Here is a 16,740-nt window from a genome sequence, read left to right as displayed (position 1 = left end):
TTTTTTTAGAGAGAGTTTTTTTGCTATAGGGTGCATGTGCTCACCGGAGAGACAGAGAGCAAGTAATCATGCCCTAGGGGAGATGGCCACGCTGCAGTCCATTCTCCTATATTCTCCTCTCAGGATTTTGGACGTGCACACACATGTGGCCGGCAAGCTTCTGGGTCAGGGACTCAAACTGCAGTTGGCCATGTGTGAGTCCAGCAATGTAACCATTATGCCATCTGCTGGCCCCCATCCTATCACTTTATTTGCCATTTGGTGAAGGGGATGATAGTTTTTCCCGTTATGGGGGAAAGAACATTATTTGGGAATCGAGAGACTTTAGTATTAGCCCTAATTCTGCCAATATTGCCTGTGAGACTCTGGGCAAGTCACTCTTTTTTTTTTTTTTTTTGAGAGATTTTCGCTATAGGGTGCATGTGCTCGCCAGACAGAGAGAGACAGAGAGACAGAAAGTGAGAAATCACCCCCCAGGGGAAATGGTCATGCCGCAATCCCTTCTCCTCCATTCTCCTCTCGGGATCTTGGGCACGCACGCACACGTGCCCAGCGTGAGTTTTAAGCCGCCGGGTCCGGGACGCGAACAGCGGTCGACTACGTGGGAGTCCAGCCATTACGCTAACTGCTGGTTCCCTGGGCAAGTCACTCTTTAGACCTTTATTTTCTTGTTTTCAATACAGTAATTCTATGAGTCTATTCACATCCTCTAGATACTGTCCATCTGTTTGAGCCCTCTAATCCATAGGTCCCTGTTCTCATTACTTCCCTCATGTTCTGTCCTCCTGGTAAGCATTGTTATATTTTCCTGAATGAAGAGATTCCCTCTTTTCTTGAACCTGACTTCATTCTTCTGAATGAATAGGAGATCAGAACGTCTGAGTTCAGATTCAACTATTAATAACAAATATATATTTATTAAGAACTGAATTTGTGCCAGACACCATGCTAATTGATTTAAAGGTTAGAAAAGTTAAATCTTGCCCCATGACCTGGTGGCTAAAGGAGCTGGACCCCAAATGGTCAACCATATGGTTTGAATCCCAGCCCTGTCAGCTTGAAAAACATATTGTGCATGTGCACATGCATGTTCCAGATCCTGAGAGGATGGAGGAGTGGAGGAGAAGGGATTGTAACATAACTGCGCCCCAGTTTTCTCTCTCTCTCTCTTCCTCTCTCTCTCTCTCTTTCTGGTGAGATACCTGAGCTTTCTGGCAGAAAAATATGAGAACAAAAACAGAAAAAAGGGGGACCAACAGGTGACGTGGTGGTTAAGGTGCTGGACACTCCCACATGGGTGACCACGGTTCGAGTCCCGGACTTGGCAGCTTGCTTTCTCACTCTTTCTCTCTCTCTGTCTCTCTCTGGTCAAATTAAAATAAATGAATGAATAAATAAAATAAAATAATTATAAAAAAAAAACAGAAAAAAGGAAAATAATATATCTTTTATTTTTATTTTTATTTTTTTGAGAGGTTTTTGCTATAGGGTGTATGCGCTCGCCAGAAAGAAAGAGACAGACAGAAAGCAAGAAATCACCCCCCACGGGGGATGGCCATGTCTCAATCCCTTCTCCTCCATTCTCCTCTCGGAATCTTGGTCATGCACACACATGCGCCCAGCGTGAGTTTAAGCCACCAGGTCCAGGACTCAAACTGCGGTTGACTACGCAGGAATCCAGCGACATAGCCATTACGCCAATTGCTTGTTTCAAAAAATAAATCTTTGTAACAAGGCGGTGAGGTAGATGTTATTTCCTCTTTATAGAGGAAGTAACCAAGATTCAGTGAGGTTCAATGATTTGACCAAAATCTCACAATTAACTGATAAAATCTGCCGGAGACTCAGCAAGATAATACTGATCCTACTGCTTGAGCATTTGCTATGTGTTGACATTGTGTTAAGGTTTTTTTTAATGTATATCGTTGTGTTTTTGCATATAATGTATTTATCTACATTATTATATGAATTCGACTCTGTTTTTGCAATTTACAGACTCTGAGGTAGGTGATATTTATAGATAAGAAGAGGTTTATGGAGGTTAAATATTTACTTGTCTCAGGTCACACGGCTAGTAAGCAATGAAAATGGAATTTGTCTAATTATTCACTTCTGTGAAAGACTTGTGGTTTTATAGCTTTTAAATTCATACAAAGCCTAGTAAAGAGTTGCAAGTAAGAGTCTGGGAGAATCTTTTTATTTTAGGCTTTTTGCCATAGGTTATGTGCACTCACTAGAGAGAGACAGAGATGAGGAGGTGAGGAGGTAGTGAGAAGTCAGCACCTGGGGGGATGGCCACACCACAATCCCTTTCCCTCCATTCTCCTCTCAGGATTTTGGGCACACACGCATGTATATGTCTGGTGTGTTTTTCAGGCTGCCAGATCTGGGACTCAAGCCCGGAGTTGGCCATGTGGGATCCAGCGCTTTAATCACCATACCACCTGCTGGCCCCTGCGAGAACTTGCTTTGCTATGTGGACTGGTTTGTAAATAATCCATGTATAGCTACTAAAGAGATAAGTATTTCTAAAGTACTTGGAAGGGATTACAAACAGCTTTTCTCCTAAGTAGTTCATATATTCTTCTTTGATTTATCTACTTTGGTTAATCTGCTTAGTAAACCACTTCTTTGTAGACTGGAGAAGGTAACTTCAGTGCCACCCTCAGCCCCAATTATCCCTGCTAGTGAACTGATTGGATCCAGATGAAGATCGAATTCAGGCTCTTTGCAAAGACCCAGGAATGTCAGTCTTGCCCTTGGATTCCTGCCCTGCTCCCTTCAAGGAGTTCGGCCTCTGTAGTCCTTAGCTGGCTCCAGAACTAGGAAACAATAACTACCCTTTGCCAAGTCTCTTACCATGTACTAGATACCATGCTCGATCCTCTGTGATCCTGCCAGCCACCAACTAGGTGGACACTGTAACCCCACTGAGAGCCCAGAACTCGAGGACCCGCAGAGGTTAGTGGTTTGCCCAAGGCCACATCTGAGCCAGTGGTAGAGCTGCGGTGGTCTGACCCCTTCTGCAGTGTCCCCTCCTCTGGCCTGGAAGCCTCCTTTCAGCCTGGAAGTCAGTACTGATAATAGCTGGCTTTTGAGCAGGTCTTATCACTTGCAAAGTGTCTCCACATACCGCCTCGACCTTTGACACTCACAGTAACTGGGAGGGCCGGGTGGGGAGGGCGCCGTTACTCCGCTTGTGTGCACAAGGAAACCGAGACCCAGCCCTGCTCTTAGAGGCAGAGCCAAGGCGAGGACACAGGAATCTTGACTCCAGGGCCAGTGCTATTTTCACTTCCCTGCCATTTTCTTCTTTATTCTGCGAGAGACACAGTCTCTCTCTCTCTCTCTCTCACACACACACACACACGTGGAAGGGGAGGGGAGGACTGATACCATCAACAGGGTCTTCACTCTGCAATCCACCCCTGCCATGACCTGTCTGGGTCACAGGCATGTGCAAGTGCTCCTGACGTGCTCAGGGATGTCCTGGGACACGAACACGAACCTTTCCTGTGGGGTCTAGTTGTGTGACCACTGTACCACTGCTTGGCTCCATCTTGCCATTTCCAGCAAGATGGAGTCAGGGAGGGCTGAGTGCATGGGGGATGAGGCAGGGGAGACACCCACATTGTGTCACAACTCTCTGGTGGGAGAGGTCTCAGACCCTGTGCTGAACAGGTCATGGAGATGCTGGGCCGGGCGTCTCTCTAGTTGTCAGGAGAGTGTGTGGGGGAGGTCCAAGGGAGGGTCTGGGACCAGATTATTTGAACAGATCTGCAATTCAGCCCTGGTGGAGGCTAATCAGCCCTCAGCCACTGCCTTACTGGGGCTAAGGACTGAGCCTGGTCTTCTCCCTGCAGAGTTCAAAGAGGCCTTTTCGTTATTTGATCGGACCCCAACGGGAGAGATGAAGATCACCTACGGGCAGTGTGGAGATGTGCTGCGGGCTCTGGGCCAGAACCCCACCAATGCCGAGGTGCTGCGTGTCCTGGGCAAGCCCAAACCCGAAGGTCAGTGGAGGCCACCGGTGTCCGTCCCACTGGGCTCCTGGTCCAGATCCGTTTCCTGTCATCCTTGCCCTCTTCTCCTTCTTCAGCCCTTCAGGCCCAGCTTTCCTCCCCAGGTTACCCTCGCTCCGTTGTGAGAATTAATCTAGAGGCCCTGGAACTTAGCTGACCTTGAAAAATGTAGCCTGGACTTGCTCCCAACGAGGCTGGGAGCTCCTGGGGAAGAGGAGCAACATTCTGTTGCTTCAGTGTCTTCCCCGATGCCCTTGACCTGGGTGCCAGGGACTCATCCTTGGGCAGGAAGCCTTGGTGGGAATCTGGTAACTAACTGCTCCCCTGCCCCCAGCCCAGCAGCTCATAGTCAAGGAGATGTCCTGTGACCACTGTGAGTTGTATCATGAATAACTTTTTTCTAGAAATGGTGAGAACACCAAACTTTGCAAATTATTTTTTAAATTTAAATTAGAGCAGATCCGAGATTAACTCTGTAATGACATCTCTTTCTCTCATGTGCATTCTGCTCAGGATTCTTTTTTTTTTTTTTTTTGGAGAGAGATTTTTGCTATTAGGGCCCATGTGCTCACCAGAGAGACAGAGACAGAGAGACAGAAAGTGAAAAATCACCCCCTGGGGTGGGGAGGATGGCCGTGCTGCACTCCCTTCTCCACTCTCCTCTTAGGATTTTGGGCGTGCACGCACATACATCTGGCATGATTTTCAAGCCACTGGGCCCGGGACTCGAAACATGTTCAACTATGTGGGAGTCCAGCACCTTAACTGCTATGCTGCCTGCTGGTTACCATTCTGCTCAGTTTTGATGAATATTTTGAAAGTGGTGCAAGGGAGTATGTTCCACTGCTAATGTCATCTGTTATGTGTGGCAGTAAAGTTAACAACTGCCCTGAAACAACAGCCTTATCCTCCTGGTCAGAGTGGGGGTGCAGACAACCCCAGGCAGGACCTCCCAGCAAGGGTGGTATCCCTAGAGGTTTCCTGGACTCTGCGTTGGTTCATCCCCCACTTCCCTTGGCTCCAGCTCCTTTTCCTCTTCCTCTTACTGAAGATACCGGTGTGGGTGAGAAGGATGTGGTCAGGAAAGGGCCAGAGACCTAGGGGCCTGCCCAGCTCACTAGGGCTTCTCAGAGGCCAAAAGGTAATCTGGGTCTCTTCCATTTTAGGGGGTTCCATTTCAGGGGGTTCCAGTGTATCCTGGATGGGAAATCTCATTTTGTTTGCTGTAAGGATGTATAGTGAATGAATGTCAATAAATAAATTTAAAGGGATCAGCAGTTAGCGTAATGGCTATGTCACTGGACTCCCATGTCAACTGCAGTTCGAGTCCCGGACCCAGTGGCTTAAACTCACGCCAGGCCCGTGTGCGTGCGTGCCCAAGATCCCTAGAGGAGAATGAAGGAGAAGGGATTGCGGCATGGACATGCCCCCGGAGGGTGATTTCTCGCTTTCTATCTCTCTGTCTCTCTCTGTCTTTCTGGTGAGTGCACACGCCCTATAACGAAAACCTCTCCAAAAAAAAATTTTTTTTAATTAGAAAAAAAATGGCTTATACCTCTAAACACAGTACCATGTAGGGGAAGTGTGCTAGTTATTCTTAAGGGGATTGCAAATTTATAAAATTAATTGATTCAGCATTCCAGGCAATGAAGTCTAGTAATGGGGCCCAAATACAGAGTTTTGCAAAAATTCCTTTTTCAACCCTGTTTGTTTGCTTCTGTGGCTGTATGTCCGTCCTGTGTGAAAGCTCAGTTGTGAATGTGAGGCCTGGGCTGTGTGACCCTTTAGGCCACACCCGGACCTCTGAACCCCCTCGCCTTGCTGGGGCCTGGGGGCCTTTTCTCCTCTGTCTTATTCCTTTTACTGAGGACAGAGGGACCCGAGTCCACGTCTCCCAAGCCCCACGTGTGCCCACTCTCCAGTGTCACTGACTGGGTGTGCCCCCCAGAACAGCTCGGCCTGAGCCCTGTGTGCTGCCAGGGCTGGGGCGAGTCCCCAGTGCCCCTCCGCTGCCCTGTGCGTCTGCTCACGTTGCTCTCTCTTTCCTCCCACACCCGTGTACAGAGATGAACGCCAAGATGCTGGACTTCGAGACCTTCCTGCCCATCCTGCAGCACATCTCCCGCAACAAGGAGCAGGGCACCTACGAGGACTTCGTGGAGGGGCTGCGAGTCTTTGACAAGGAGAGCAACGGCACGGTCATGGGCGCCGAGCTTCGGCACGTCCTTGCCACCCTGGGTATGCCCACTGGGCAGGGACGAAGCTCACGTGGGAGGGGCTGAGGTGGCAGGAGCTGGTGCACAAGGGTCCCAGGCCTGAGGCTTTCGTCGACCAGGCTCCATCTGCCTGGGTGCTGCAGGAATGATCTTCCCCACCTGGGTTTGCTCAGCAGGTCCTAGGGCTTGGGAAAGGAGTGGAGAACAGGTTGGCAGAGCAGGAGCCAACCTGAAGTGAGAAGGGAGACCTGGGCTTCTCTTCTGGTCTCTGCCTCAGTCACTGGGCCCTGGGGGTTATAAGGCAGAGGGAGGGGCTTTAGTGACTGGGAGGAGCTTGAGACCTGGGAAACCACCCTTTCAAGCCTTCCCAGATCCAGGGAATCTTGGACTCTCAGACTTGATGGGGTCCTCGGGCTTTGCCCCTCCGTTGCCATCTGTAATTCAGAGCCCACACCTCCCAACCCCACCAGGAGAGAAGATGTCGGAGGCTGAAGTGGAGCAGCTGTTAGCTGGGCAAGAGGATGCCAATGGCTGCATCAATTATGAAGGTATCAGGTCCTGCCCGGCTTCCAGGTGCCCAGGGATGAGAGCAGAGGGTGGGCCCAGGAGCTGGAGAATACATGCGTCAGATGGGCTTTGCCATGCCCTCAACGGATGTCCTCTTCCTTCCTGGGAGGGAACATCCTGGCATAACGGAAGGAGCCAGGGGCTCAGACATAGCTCTCTGATAGACCCGCTGTGTGAGCGTCATCAGGCTACCCACTGTCCTGGAGCTTTGCTCTTCTCATCTGAGCAACTGGGGTGATTCTGGCACCTTAAGGCTGTGGGGGTTCATAAGTTAATGTAGCTCATTTATCGCTGCCAAGTATCAGTACGAAGTGTGGACACAGCAGAGTTTAGGTCTCTTTCCTTCCTCCACCTTCTCCTTACCAATTAATTCCCAAGTACGGAAGAATTCGTCTGGAGAAGGGGTAGTGGAGAGTTTGAAGTGTAGGGGAGGATGAAAAGGGGAACAGAGCTGCACAGATGCGGAGGCCAGGGCTGATTTCTGTCTTTTTTTCCCAGCCTTTGTCAAGCACATCATGTCTGGATGAAAGAGATCCCTCCAGGGTGAGTGCAGTCTCTCCTTTCTGGTCCCTTCTGGGGCCACAAGTGATTTTGTAGGAGACCTCATGCTCAGGGACCTTCTGCCTCAGGCCTGTCCCTTTAAGAGGAAGCAGCCTGGCCAGAGCACCCCTCCCACCTGCATATTAGCTGTGTCCCACCCTCACTCCCTTCTGCCCACATCCTGCCTTCCCTTGCTTTTTCACCCAGCTTGGCCTTTAGCAGCCCCATCCTCCTGCCAGACCCTGGGTCTCCCCAGGCACGACCATTCCCTTAGGCCTGGGGTTCCTGGCCAGGCTTCAGGGGGGTGAGAAAGGCCCCTGGGCTGTGCTTTTGGACCTGTTCTTCCTCTGTCCCTTCCCTGGGCTCCCCTGTGCAGGTGCCATCAGCTGGTGATGGTGATGCGGGGCCTGTGATCCGGGCTGGGTGTGGGAGGGGGCAATGCCCTCTCCACTGGCACTTTCTTTCAGGGCCTGACCCTTGGCCTTAGCCATCCAGGCTGAGTAAGCAAGAAGCCCGGAGTGACGTGCTGAGATGGAGTCCTGGACTCACACCGCCCACAGCCCAGGGGCTCCCAGGACCTCAGTTCTCCTGTAAATAAACAGCTCTGGCAAGGCGGGGCTGAGTTCCCTGATTCCGACCAATGTCTGAGTTCTTTTTAGAGTCAGTAACTGATGGAGTTAGGGATTTTGTGTGTGTGATGATGTCACCCAAGAATTCATGTGTCATCAGAGAAATCGGTAGTGCTGGGAGCTGGAGGATCTAGCAATACTGGGGCCAGGCACATGAGTCAGAGCTCTGGAAGGGTCTGCAGTTTGAGAAGCCGTCATTGTCATTGGGAGGGTTTCGTTGCCCTCTGAGGCTCATCCTCCATTTCTGTCATCTCCAGGCAGCAAGTAGGAAGAGGGACATCAGAGCTGAGTTAAGCATTCTGCCTTGGTCCTTGCTGCTGCTGCTTTTTAAAGAAAATTATAGTAAGGGCGAGCAGGTGGCATGATGTTTAAGGCACCGGACTCCCCATGGCTGACTGTGGTTCAAGTCTCGGACTTGGCAGCTTGCTCTCTCACTTTCCCCCTCTCTTTCTCGGGTGAGCGTGTGTGCCATTTAGCAAATTAAATAATAATAATGAATAAAATTAAATAAAAACAATTCATAACAAAAGAAAATTGTAGTAAAACACTCAAGATTTACCATTGTAATCGCTTGTAAGCTCACCAGTCAGTAGTGTGCAGCAACCGATCTCTAGAACCTCTTCAGATTCTCCAACTGAACCTCTGTGCCCGTTCCACACCAGCTTCCCACCCCCCTCCCCCAGTCCTTGGCCATCAGCATTCTACCTTCCATTTCCACAAATGTGACTTTAGATAAGTAACATCATACAGTAACACTGGTCCCCCCTTGCCCCCCTGTCTGAGGGGATACATTCCAAGACTGCAGGAGATGCCTGAAAACATGGATGGTACCGAACCTTCAGGTACAGGATTTCCTACACACACCCACCTGTGATAACGTTTACTTTATGAATTACAGGTAGTAGAGATGAACAATAGGCTGTACTTGGGGGAACCCACGCAGGAGCCAGTGTAACATCTTCACTGTCTGGGACTTGAGCTACACAGTCGGCATGTGGGACCCAGTCGCTTTGACCCCCACACCACCAGCTGGTACCTTTGGGGACAGAGAGGTTAATTCTTCTGGTTTCTCCCCTCCAATTAAAGGCATTATATAGCATATTCACATTCTTTATTTTTTTTTAAGAATTATTCCATTTAAATTTATTTATTTATTGGTTTATTTTAATTTGACCAGAGAGGGACAGGGTGAGAGAGAGAGAGGAAGTGAGAAATCGAGCCACCAGATTCAGGACTCAAACCCAGGTCCAGGATTTGAACCACGTTTGGCCATGTGGGAGTCCAGTGCCCTTAACCACTAGGCAACCTGCCAGCCCCCATATTCATATTCTTAAAATACCATTTTCAGGGCCAGCAGTTGGCGTAATGGCTATGCTGCTGGACTCCCATGTAGTCAACCGCAGTTCAAGTCCCAGACCCGGTGGCTTAAACTCACGCCGAGTGTGTGTGCGTGCGTGCCCAAGATCCCAAGAGGAGAATGGAGGAGAAGGGATTGTGGCATGGCCATCCCCCCTAGGGGGTGATTTCTCGCTTTTTGTCTCTCTCTCTCTCTGTCTTTCTGGCGAGCGCAGGTGCCTTATAGCAAAAACGTCTCCATATAAAACCAAAACCTTTTCATCATACTTCTCTTCCTAGTTAGAACTTACAAAAGCTCCTATGGCCTGCTAGGTCATTTCTAGACCTTCCTATCTAGGGTCTAAGGCCTTCCTTTATTTGCCCCTAATCTAGGAACATGGCTTGTTGCCCCCCTGACCTCCTTCCTTTCTGGTAGCTACTTTCTCCTCCTTCCTCTTAATTCACCTCATTCCCCTGCATTCCTCTTTCTGCCCACTCAAATTAGTCCAGTGTTTCAAGACCCAGCTCAAGCTCACCGCTTCTCCAGAGCTCTTCCCACTGCTACAACCCTCCCCACTCCCCTTGATTTAGTTTGTGAGGGCCGTTTATGAATACAGTCACTAGCCTGGAACTGAAGACGTCAGAGCTAGAGGAGACCTTGGAGACATCTCAGGGAGTGTAATCACCTGAGGGCAGTGTTTAGCACAAGTGCAATTCCGTGTCGGCCATCCTATAAAGACACTCAGATTTGGGGACCAGCAGTTAGTGTAATGGCTGTGTCGCTGGACTCCCACATAGTCGACTGCAGTTCAAGTCCCGAACCCGGTGGCTTAAACTCAAGCCCGGCACGTGTGCGAGCGTGCCCAAGATCCCAAGAGGAGAATGGAAGAGAAGGGATTGAGGCGTGACCATCCCCTCCAGCGGGTGATTTCTCGCTTTCTGTCTCTCTGTCTTTCTGGTGAGCGCATGCGCCCCATAGCAAAAACCTCTCCAAATAAATAAATAAAAACACTCAGATTTTAAGCCACTGTGTTGGTGGTGGCTGGTGATGCAATATCCATCTGACACCACTAGATGGCACAGTTGCAACAGCTTGCTTCTGACAGGCCGCCCAAGCTGGTCTGGAAGCACATTGCAGAATTCACTTACTTCATCTTTATGCCTTCAGGAAAACGGAGGTTTTGTTCACTTTCAAAGATTCACAGCAATTAGCAAGCTTGCTTCAGTAACCCCACAGAGGTTTTGCAACGCCGGGTCATGGAGAGGACACTGCTGTGGACATGGAGACTGGCATCCAGCCCAGCTGTGCTCACAAGTCACAAAGCCAAGTCACTCAGCCTTAGTTCCACAGGTTGCAAAAATGAGGGAGTTGATTAGATCATTTTAACATCCTTTCCGGCTCTCTGATATTAATCACTTAGAACTCAAACAACTCCCTCTCACTACATTTGACTTCAGTGCATTTGTTTTATTTATTTATTTATTTTACCATATTGTGTATGTGTTTAGGACCCTACGTGGTGGAAAACACTCATTCAAAATAATTACTGAATGAACAATACTAAGTATTTTAGGAAATAAAAAACAAAGTCACCCATGGTTCCTCCATCCATGAATTTATTCTGTACTTGAGGAAAAATAATATGAGTGAAAAGTTAAACTACATTATAAGACAAAACAGGAGAAATGAGACTAGACAGCATATGTCTAAGGACCAAGGGACAGATGTGGAGCCAGAGCACCACTCAAAGGAGGAGGAGGAGTGGTCAGGGAGGGCTTCGTGGACGAGGTAAACAGAGAAGGACCCAGGGAGTGGGATTCCAGTCAGAAGGCACAGATGCCTTCTCCTTTCCAACTAGAGCTACAGTCTCTACGTTTTCGGATTTAGGTAAAAATAAGTCAATAGGCCCAACTGTGGTAGTTCATGCTGGATGACACTACTGCTTGGCAATCTGAGGCCATTGGTTGGATTCTTGGCTTGCCTAACATGCTGGGCATGGCCACACCTATAGTCCCAGCTACTTGTGATATGAAGGCATGAGGATTGTGACATAGTGAGACTGTGTCTGTTACAAAAGAAGAAAGAAAGAAAAAGAAAAAGGAAAAGAAGAAAGAGTGAATGAAGGAAAGAGCTACTCCTATAGCCTAGTGGGCCAGGGAGCTGGATTCCACATGGCTGACCACAGCTTGAATCCCAGTCCCTGCATCTTGAAAAAATGGGCCCCAAATCCTGACAGGATGGAAAAGAGAAGGAGAAGGGATTGTGATGTGATCCTGCCTCATTAGGGGATGTTTTCATCCTCCCCTTCTCTTTTTTTCTCCCTAGTGAATTCGTGGGAATTTTGGCATTAAAAAAGTTTTTATTTTTTAGAGAAAAGTTTTTTTTTTTTTTTTTTTTCTCTTTGTTTTTGTTATAGGGTACTTGGGCTTGCTGGAGAGAGACAGAAAAATAAGAAATCACCTCCCGGGGGAATGGCCATGCCCTAATCACTTCTTTTTTTTTTTTCCTTTGGAGAGATTTATGCTATAGGGCACGTGCGCTCGCCGGACAGACAGACACAGAGAGACAGAAAACGAGAAATCACCCCCCGGGGGGGATGTCCATGCCGCAATCCCTTCTCCTCCATTCTCCTCTCGGGATCTTGGGCAGGCACGCACATGTGCCCGGTGTGAATTTAAGCCGCCGGGTCTGGAGCTCGAACCGCGGTCGACTATGTGGGAGTCCAGTGACATAGCCATTACGCTAACTGCTGGTCCCCCCCAATCACTTCTCATCCACTCTTCTCTTGTGATTTTGGGCATGCACACAAACACACTCAGCATGTTTCAAGCTGCCGGGTCTGGGACTTGAACTGCAGTCGGCCATATGTCCAGCGGCATAACGACATGGTGTAACCATTATGCCATTTGCTGGTATCTAAAAAAGTTTTTCAAAAGCTGGTGGTATGATGGTTAAGGCAGCCAGATCCCACATGGCCAAGTGAGTAGTTTGAATCCTGGACCCAGCAGCTTGAAAAACACCCTGTGTGTGTGTGTATGCGTGCTCAAAATCCTGAGAGGAGAATGGAGGAGAAGGGATTGTGGTGTGGCCATTCTCCCCCTGGGGGGGAGATTTCTCACTTTCTCTCTCTCCCTGGGGAGTGCATACACCCTATTAAAAAAAAAAACCTAAAAAATTAAATTAAATTAAAAAAAATAAAAGGAAGATAAAAGACTGGAAAATGGATATGAGCAAAGAGAAGGAATGAAAGCCAGAGGAAGAGTGAGTAGCAGTTCACTCTGGAGCTATGTGCATCGTCTCAGAAGGAGAGAAGCAAAGTTAAAGAAACTGAAGGTGAGTGGGAGTACTACCACTTCCCCCCATCTTGTAGAACCTCAGAATCACAGGCTTGCGGGGTTGGAGAAAACCTCTAGTTCAAACCCTTCCAGAAAAGAATTGCTGTCATCTTCTTACTACCTGTACACCCTTGAGGTTTCCATCAGCCTATCCTGGACTTGTCTTCCAATGTGACCCAGAAAAGATCCAACACCATTCACTCCCCATGATTGAAAAAAAAAAATAAAAAATAAAGTTGGTGTTTCCTCTGTCCTCAGCCAAGTGCCTCCCAGCCAAGATTCGTGAACCCATTTGACGTGGCCTGTTGTTCTCTAACTTGTCCTGTCTTCAGTCTCAGTACCTTTTAGAATATATTTTGAATATTTATGTATTTTAATTTTTAAAAAGAATTATTCAGGGACCAGCAAATGACATAATGACTATGCGGCTGGACTCCCATATAGCTATAGTTCAAGTCCTGGAACCAGCAGTTTAAAATTCACACCAGGTGCATGTACGTGCATGTCCAGAATCCCAAGAGGAGAATGGAGGAGAAGGGATTGTGGCATGGCCATCCCCCTTTTGGAGGGGGGGGTTGATTTCTCACTTTCTGTCTTTCTGGTGAATGCATGCGCCCTACAACAAAAATCTCTCCAAAAATTATTGATTTAATTTAATTTATTATTATTTTAAAAATTTGACTGGAGAGAGAAAAAGGGAAAATGAGAAAGCAAGCCACCAGGGCTGGGATTCAAACCATAGTTGGCCGTATGGGAGTCTAGCACCCCAGCCATTACACCACCTGCTGGCCCCTTTATTTTTACTTTTAATTGCCAGAAGTGTATGTGCTACCAGACACACACACACACACACACACACACAGAACGAGAAAGACAGATTCTCCCAATAGAGTATGCACACACTACAATCCTTTTTCCTTCACTCCTCCATCCTGTCAGGATTTTGGGCACATGTGCACACATGTCTGGCATGATTTCAAAGCTGCCAGGGATATGCTTTGAACTGCAGTTGGCCATGTAGGATCTGACTCCCTATGTACAGGGCTTAACCACCAACTAGGGGGCCAGCCCCATTTTATACACTTTAGAGCCTGAAATTAATCTTCTCTACAGAAAAGATGAAATTGATGTCAAAACAGAGAAGTTAGGGGGTTCTGCTAAATGTCACAGAGCTAGCACAAAGAACTGTGCCCTTCCATTCTTGCTCCGAACATAAGTAAAAGCAAGTCGATGTTTACATTCAAAGCCTTTCACCTCATTTCGAATCTATGCCTTCTTGGCTTGTTCTCGCAGATCTATGCCATGACTTTATGCCTATGAGAAGCTGGCCGCCTTACCAGGCTGTGTACGAGCTTCACAAAGTTCTTTCCTCAGCGCCACCAGCCTCTTTGGCTCCCTTTCCTCACCTGTTTCCTTATTTAATTGTTTGTAATTACACTACCCAGATTTCACGTTTGAGTGCCATTCCTTTACAATAGGAACAGGGATTCTTTTTTTTTTTTTAAATATTTTTATTATTTTACTTATTGTCATTATTTTATTACAGTTGATCAGAGAGAGACAGAGTTAGAGAGAAGGAAAGTGAGAAAGCAAGCTGCCAGGTCCAGGACTCAAACCGCAAGATTCTTTAGAGGTTTTTGCCTTAGGGCACATGCACTGGCAGGAGAGAGTGAGAGACAGACACAGTAAGAGGGAAAGTGAGACATCATTCCTCAGGGGGGATGGCCATGCTGCAATCCCGTCTCCTCCATTCTCCTCTCGGGATCTTGGGCATACACGCACACATGCCTGCATGAGGTTTAAGCAGCTGGGTCTGGGACTCTAACTGCGTCAAGTATGTGGGAGTCCAACGTTGTAACCATGACACCATCTGCTAGTCCAGGAATGGAGATTCTTAAAAGACTTCGGTGGGCACATTCATACTCTTTCCAAGAAGAGGATTCGTACTTTTCATCATAAGAAAGGGGTCAGAGATCCAAAAAATGTTAACAACCACTGTTTCAAACAAAGACTTTGTGGGATTCTGTTTATCTTCTCCCCAATGTTTTGACATTGCATCTGGCGTGACCAGCCTTCCTCTTTGGCCACCCTGATCTCTAACAGAGCTCATCTTTTTCCAGAATTGTTCTCTTCCACCCTGCCCTGCCATTCCTTGAGTCAGGCTTAGCTGTTAAGAGGCAGTTTCCAAGATGACTTTTCCTCCTTCTGCGGCCCCACCCTGAGCCGCACTGGCATTCCCACCAAGCTCCTTGCAACCTTGTGCTGGACCTCTCTGTTGTGCTCGGGGCACACAGCCTTCAACTGGGGCCCACAGGCTCACATATCACTACGGTCACTTGTCACTGGCCTTATCAGGTTTTCATAGCCTGGGTCTTCCTCCCTCAGCGATGATCCCTTGTGGGTGTGAATCTTCCTTAGGGTTAGTTAGTACTTACATGCTCCATCTCCTATCAGTTTAATTTTCCTTTAGAATGGAGTCCATTGTCAAATGGAGATGATTCCTATCTCACGAACTTTTGACCATCCCCAAGAATACTTTCTAAAAATTCTTGGACATTTTGCCTTTATATAAATCTTAAATAGGGGCCGACCTGTAACATAGTAGTTAAGGTGGCTGGATCCCACATGGCCAACTGTGTGGTTTGAGCCCTAGACTTGGTGGCTTGAAAAACATTCTGGGCACATGGGCAGAATCCCAGCAGGGTGGAGAAATAGAGAAGGGTTGTGACATGATCACTCCCCATGGGGTGAGGGGACATGCTTTCTCCCTCTCCCTGTCTCTCTCTGGTGACTGTACATACCCTCTGGCAAATTGAAAATAAAAATCTTTATGGTATTATTGCAGAAAGAAGTGTCATTTCCTGACCGAGGCGAATGGCCAATACAGGGACAGGGATTTGAAGATCCCAAGTGTCCGCTTTCTTTGTGACGTGTGAGGCATTGGTCTTAGCATGTGCGAACCTGAGCACAGCTGGTGGGGCTGTCTCAGCTGCCTACCCCGGCCCTGGGGCTTCAAGGAGATTCACACAGCCGCCTTGTTGGCCTGCCCTTTCTCCCATTCCTTTTCCTCCCACACTTGAACTCTCAGCTCAGCCTCTCTGTGCTCTGGATGTTAAGGAAAATAGCTAGAGGTCAAAGATCTGGCATTTAAGAGCTGGCTTACCAGTTGGAATGTCATGCGAGCTCTTGTATGGTTAGGGTCACAGTCATTGACTTAACGGATTTTACACTGGTATAATTTCGAATGAGAATTTAGCCTTTGTGAGAGTCTGCCGGTGTCTGGTTTCTAACAACAGCAGCTGGCATCTTGATAGGTCTTTGGGGTTTATAAAAATGTCCTTGCTCTCCAGGAATATCACGTCCTATAAGTAAGCTAAGACATATACAATGTACAGATGAAAAATACCAAGTAGAAGGCAAATGCTTCAGAAAGGTACTAACAAAGAAGCGGGGGGGGGGGAAGGGTATGGCTCGCTGATTTCCAGTTAGGAGATCAGAGAAGACTCTTTGGAGGAAGAGGAGCTGGCATTGAAACCGTACCCCTGAAGGATGGGAGTGATTTAGGTACAACTCCTAGAAGCAAGAGAGCAGTTGTTAGGAGTGTAGACTTACCTCGGGGTGAGAATGAGTCTACACCCACTAGCTGGGTGACCATGCGGGCAAGTTTTCCAACCTATCCAAGCCTCGATTTCCTACTCTATAAAATGGATATAGTAGTACTGACCTCATTTGGTTATTACGAAGATCAACAGAACGATCAAATACGTTAACATATGTAAAGTGCTTAAAGCAGCATCTGCAACATAGGATGGGACTCACTAAATATTACCTATGTGAGGAGAAGGCATTCTAAGCAGAGGCAACAGAAAAAGAAGAAAAATGAAAGAACTACTATGGCTACTATTATTATTATTATTATTATTATTATTATTTTTTCCCACAGGGTACGTGTGCTCAGCAGAGAGAGGCAGAGAGAGACAGAGAGAGGGAAAGTGAGAAAGCACCCCTTGGGGGGAGTGGCCACATTGCAGTCCCTTTTCCTCATTCTTGTCTTGGTATTCGGGGCATGTACGCACATGTACCCGACATGTTTTT

At 47.8% G+C, this 16,740-nt stretch overlaps 1 protein-coding gene across 3 annotated transcripts in view; it reads left to right on the top strand.

The window, feature by feature from the left end:
* Positions 1–7,976, top strand: part of MYL4 (myosin light chain 4) — a 38,158-nt gene extending 30,182 nt beyond the window's left edge. For all 3 annotated transcript variants that reach the window (XM_006159106.3, XM_006159104.2, XM_006159105.2), the window contains exons 4-8: positions 3,864–4,013; positions 6,087–6,260; positions 6,709–6,786; positions 7,304–7,348; positions 7,813–7,976. In XM_006159106.3, coding sequence (XP_006159168.1) covers positions 3,864–4,013; positions 6,087–6,260; positions 6,709–6,786; positions 7,304–7,332 — 431 coding nt within the window. In that variant the 3' untranslated portion in view covers positions 7,333–7,348; positions 7,813–7,976. The remainder of the gene's footprint in view (positions 1–3,863; positions 4,014–6,086; positions 6,261–6,708; positions 6,787–7,303; positions 7,349–7,812) is intronic.
* Positions 7,977–16,740: the final 8,764 nt, after the last annotated feature.

Source organism: Tupaia chinensis, unplaced genomic scaffold, assembly GCF_000334495.1.
Source record: "Tupaia chinensis unplaced genomic scaffold, TupChi_1.0 Scaffold000624_1, whole genome shotgun sequence".
NCBI classification, from domain to species: Eukaryota; Metazoa; Chordata; class Mammalia; order Scandentia; family Tupaiidae; genus Tupaia; species Tupaia belangeri.
The sequence above is the reverse complement of the archived record's forward strand: the minus strand, read 5'-3'. Positions and strand labels throughout refer to the sequence as shown.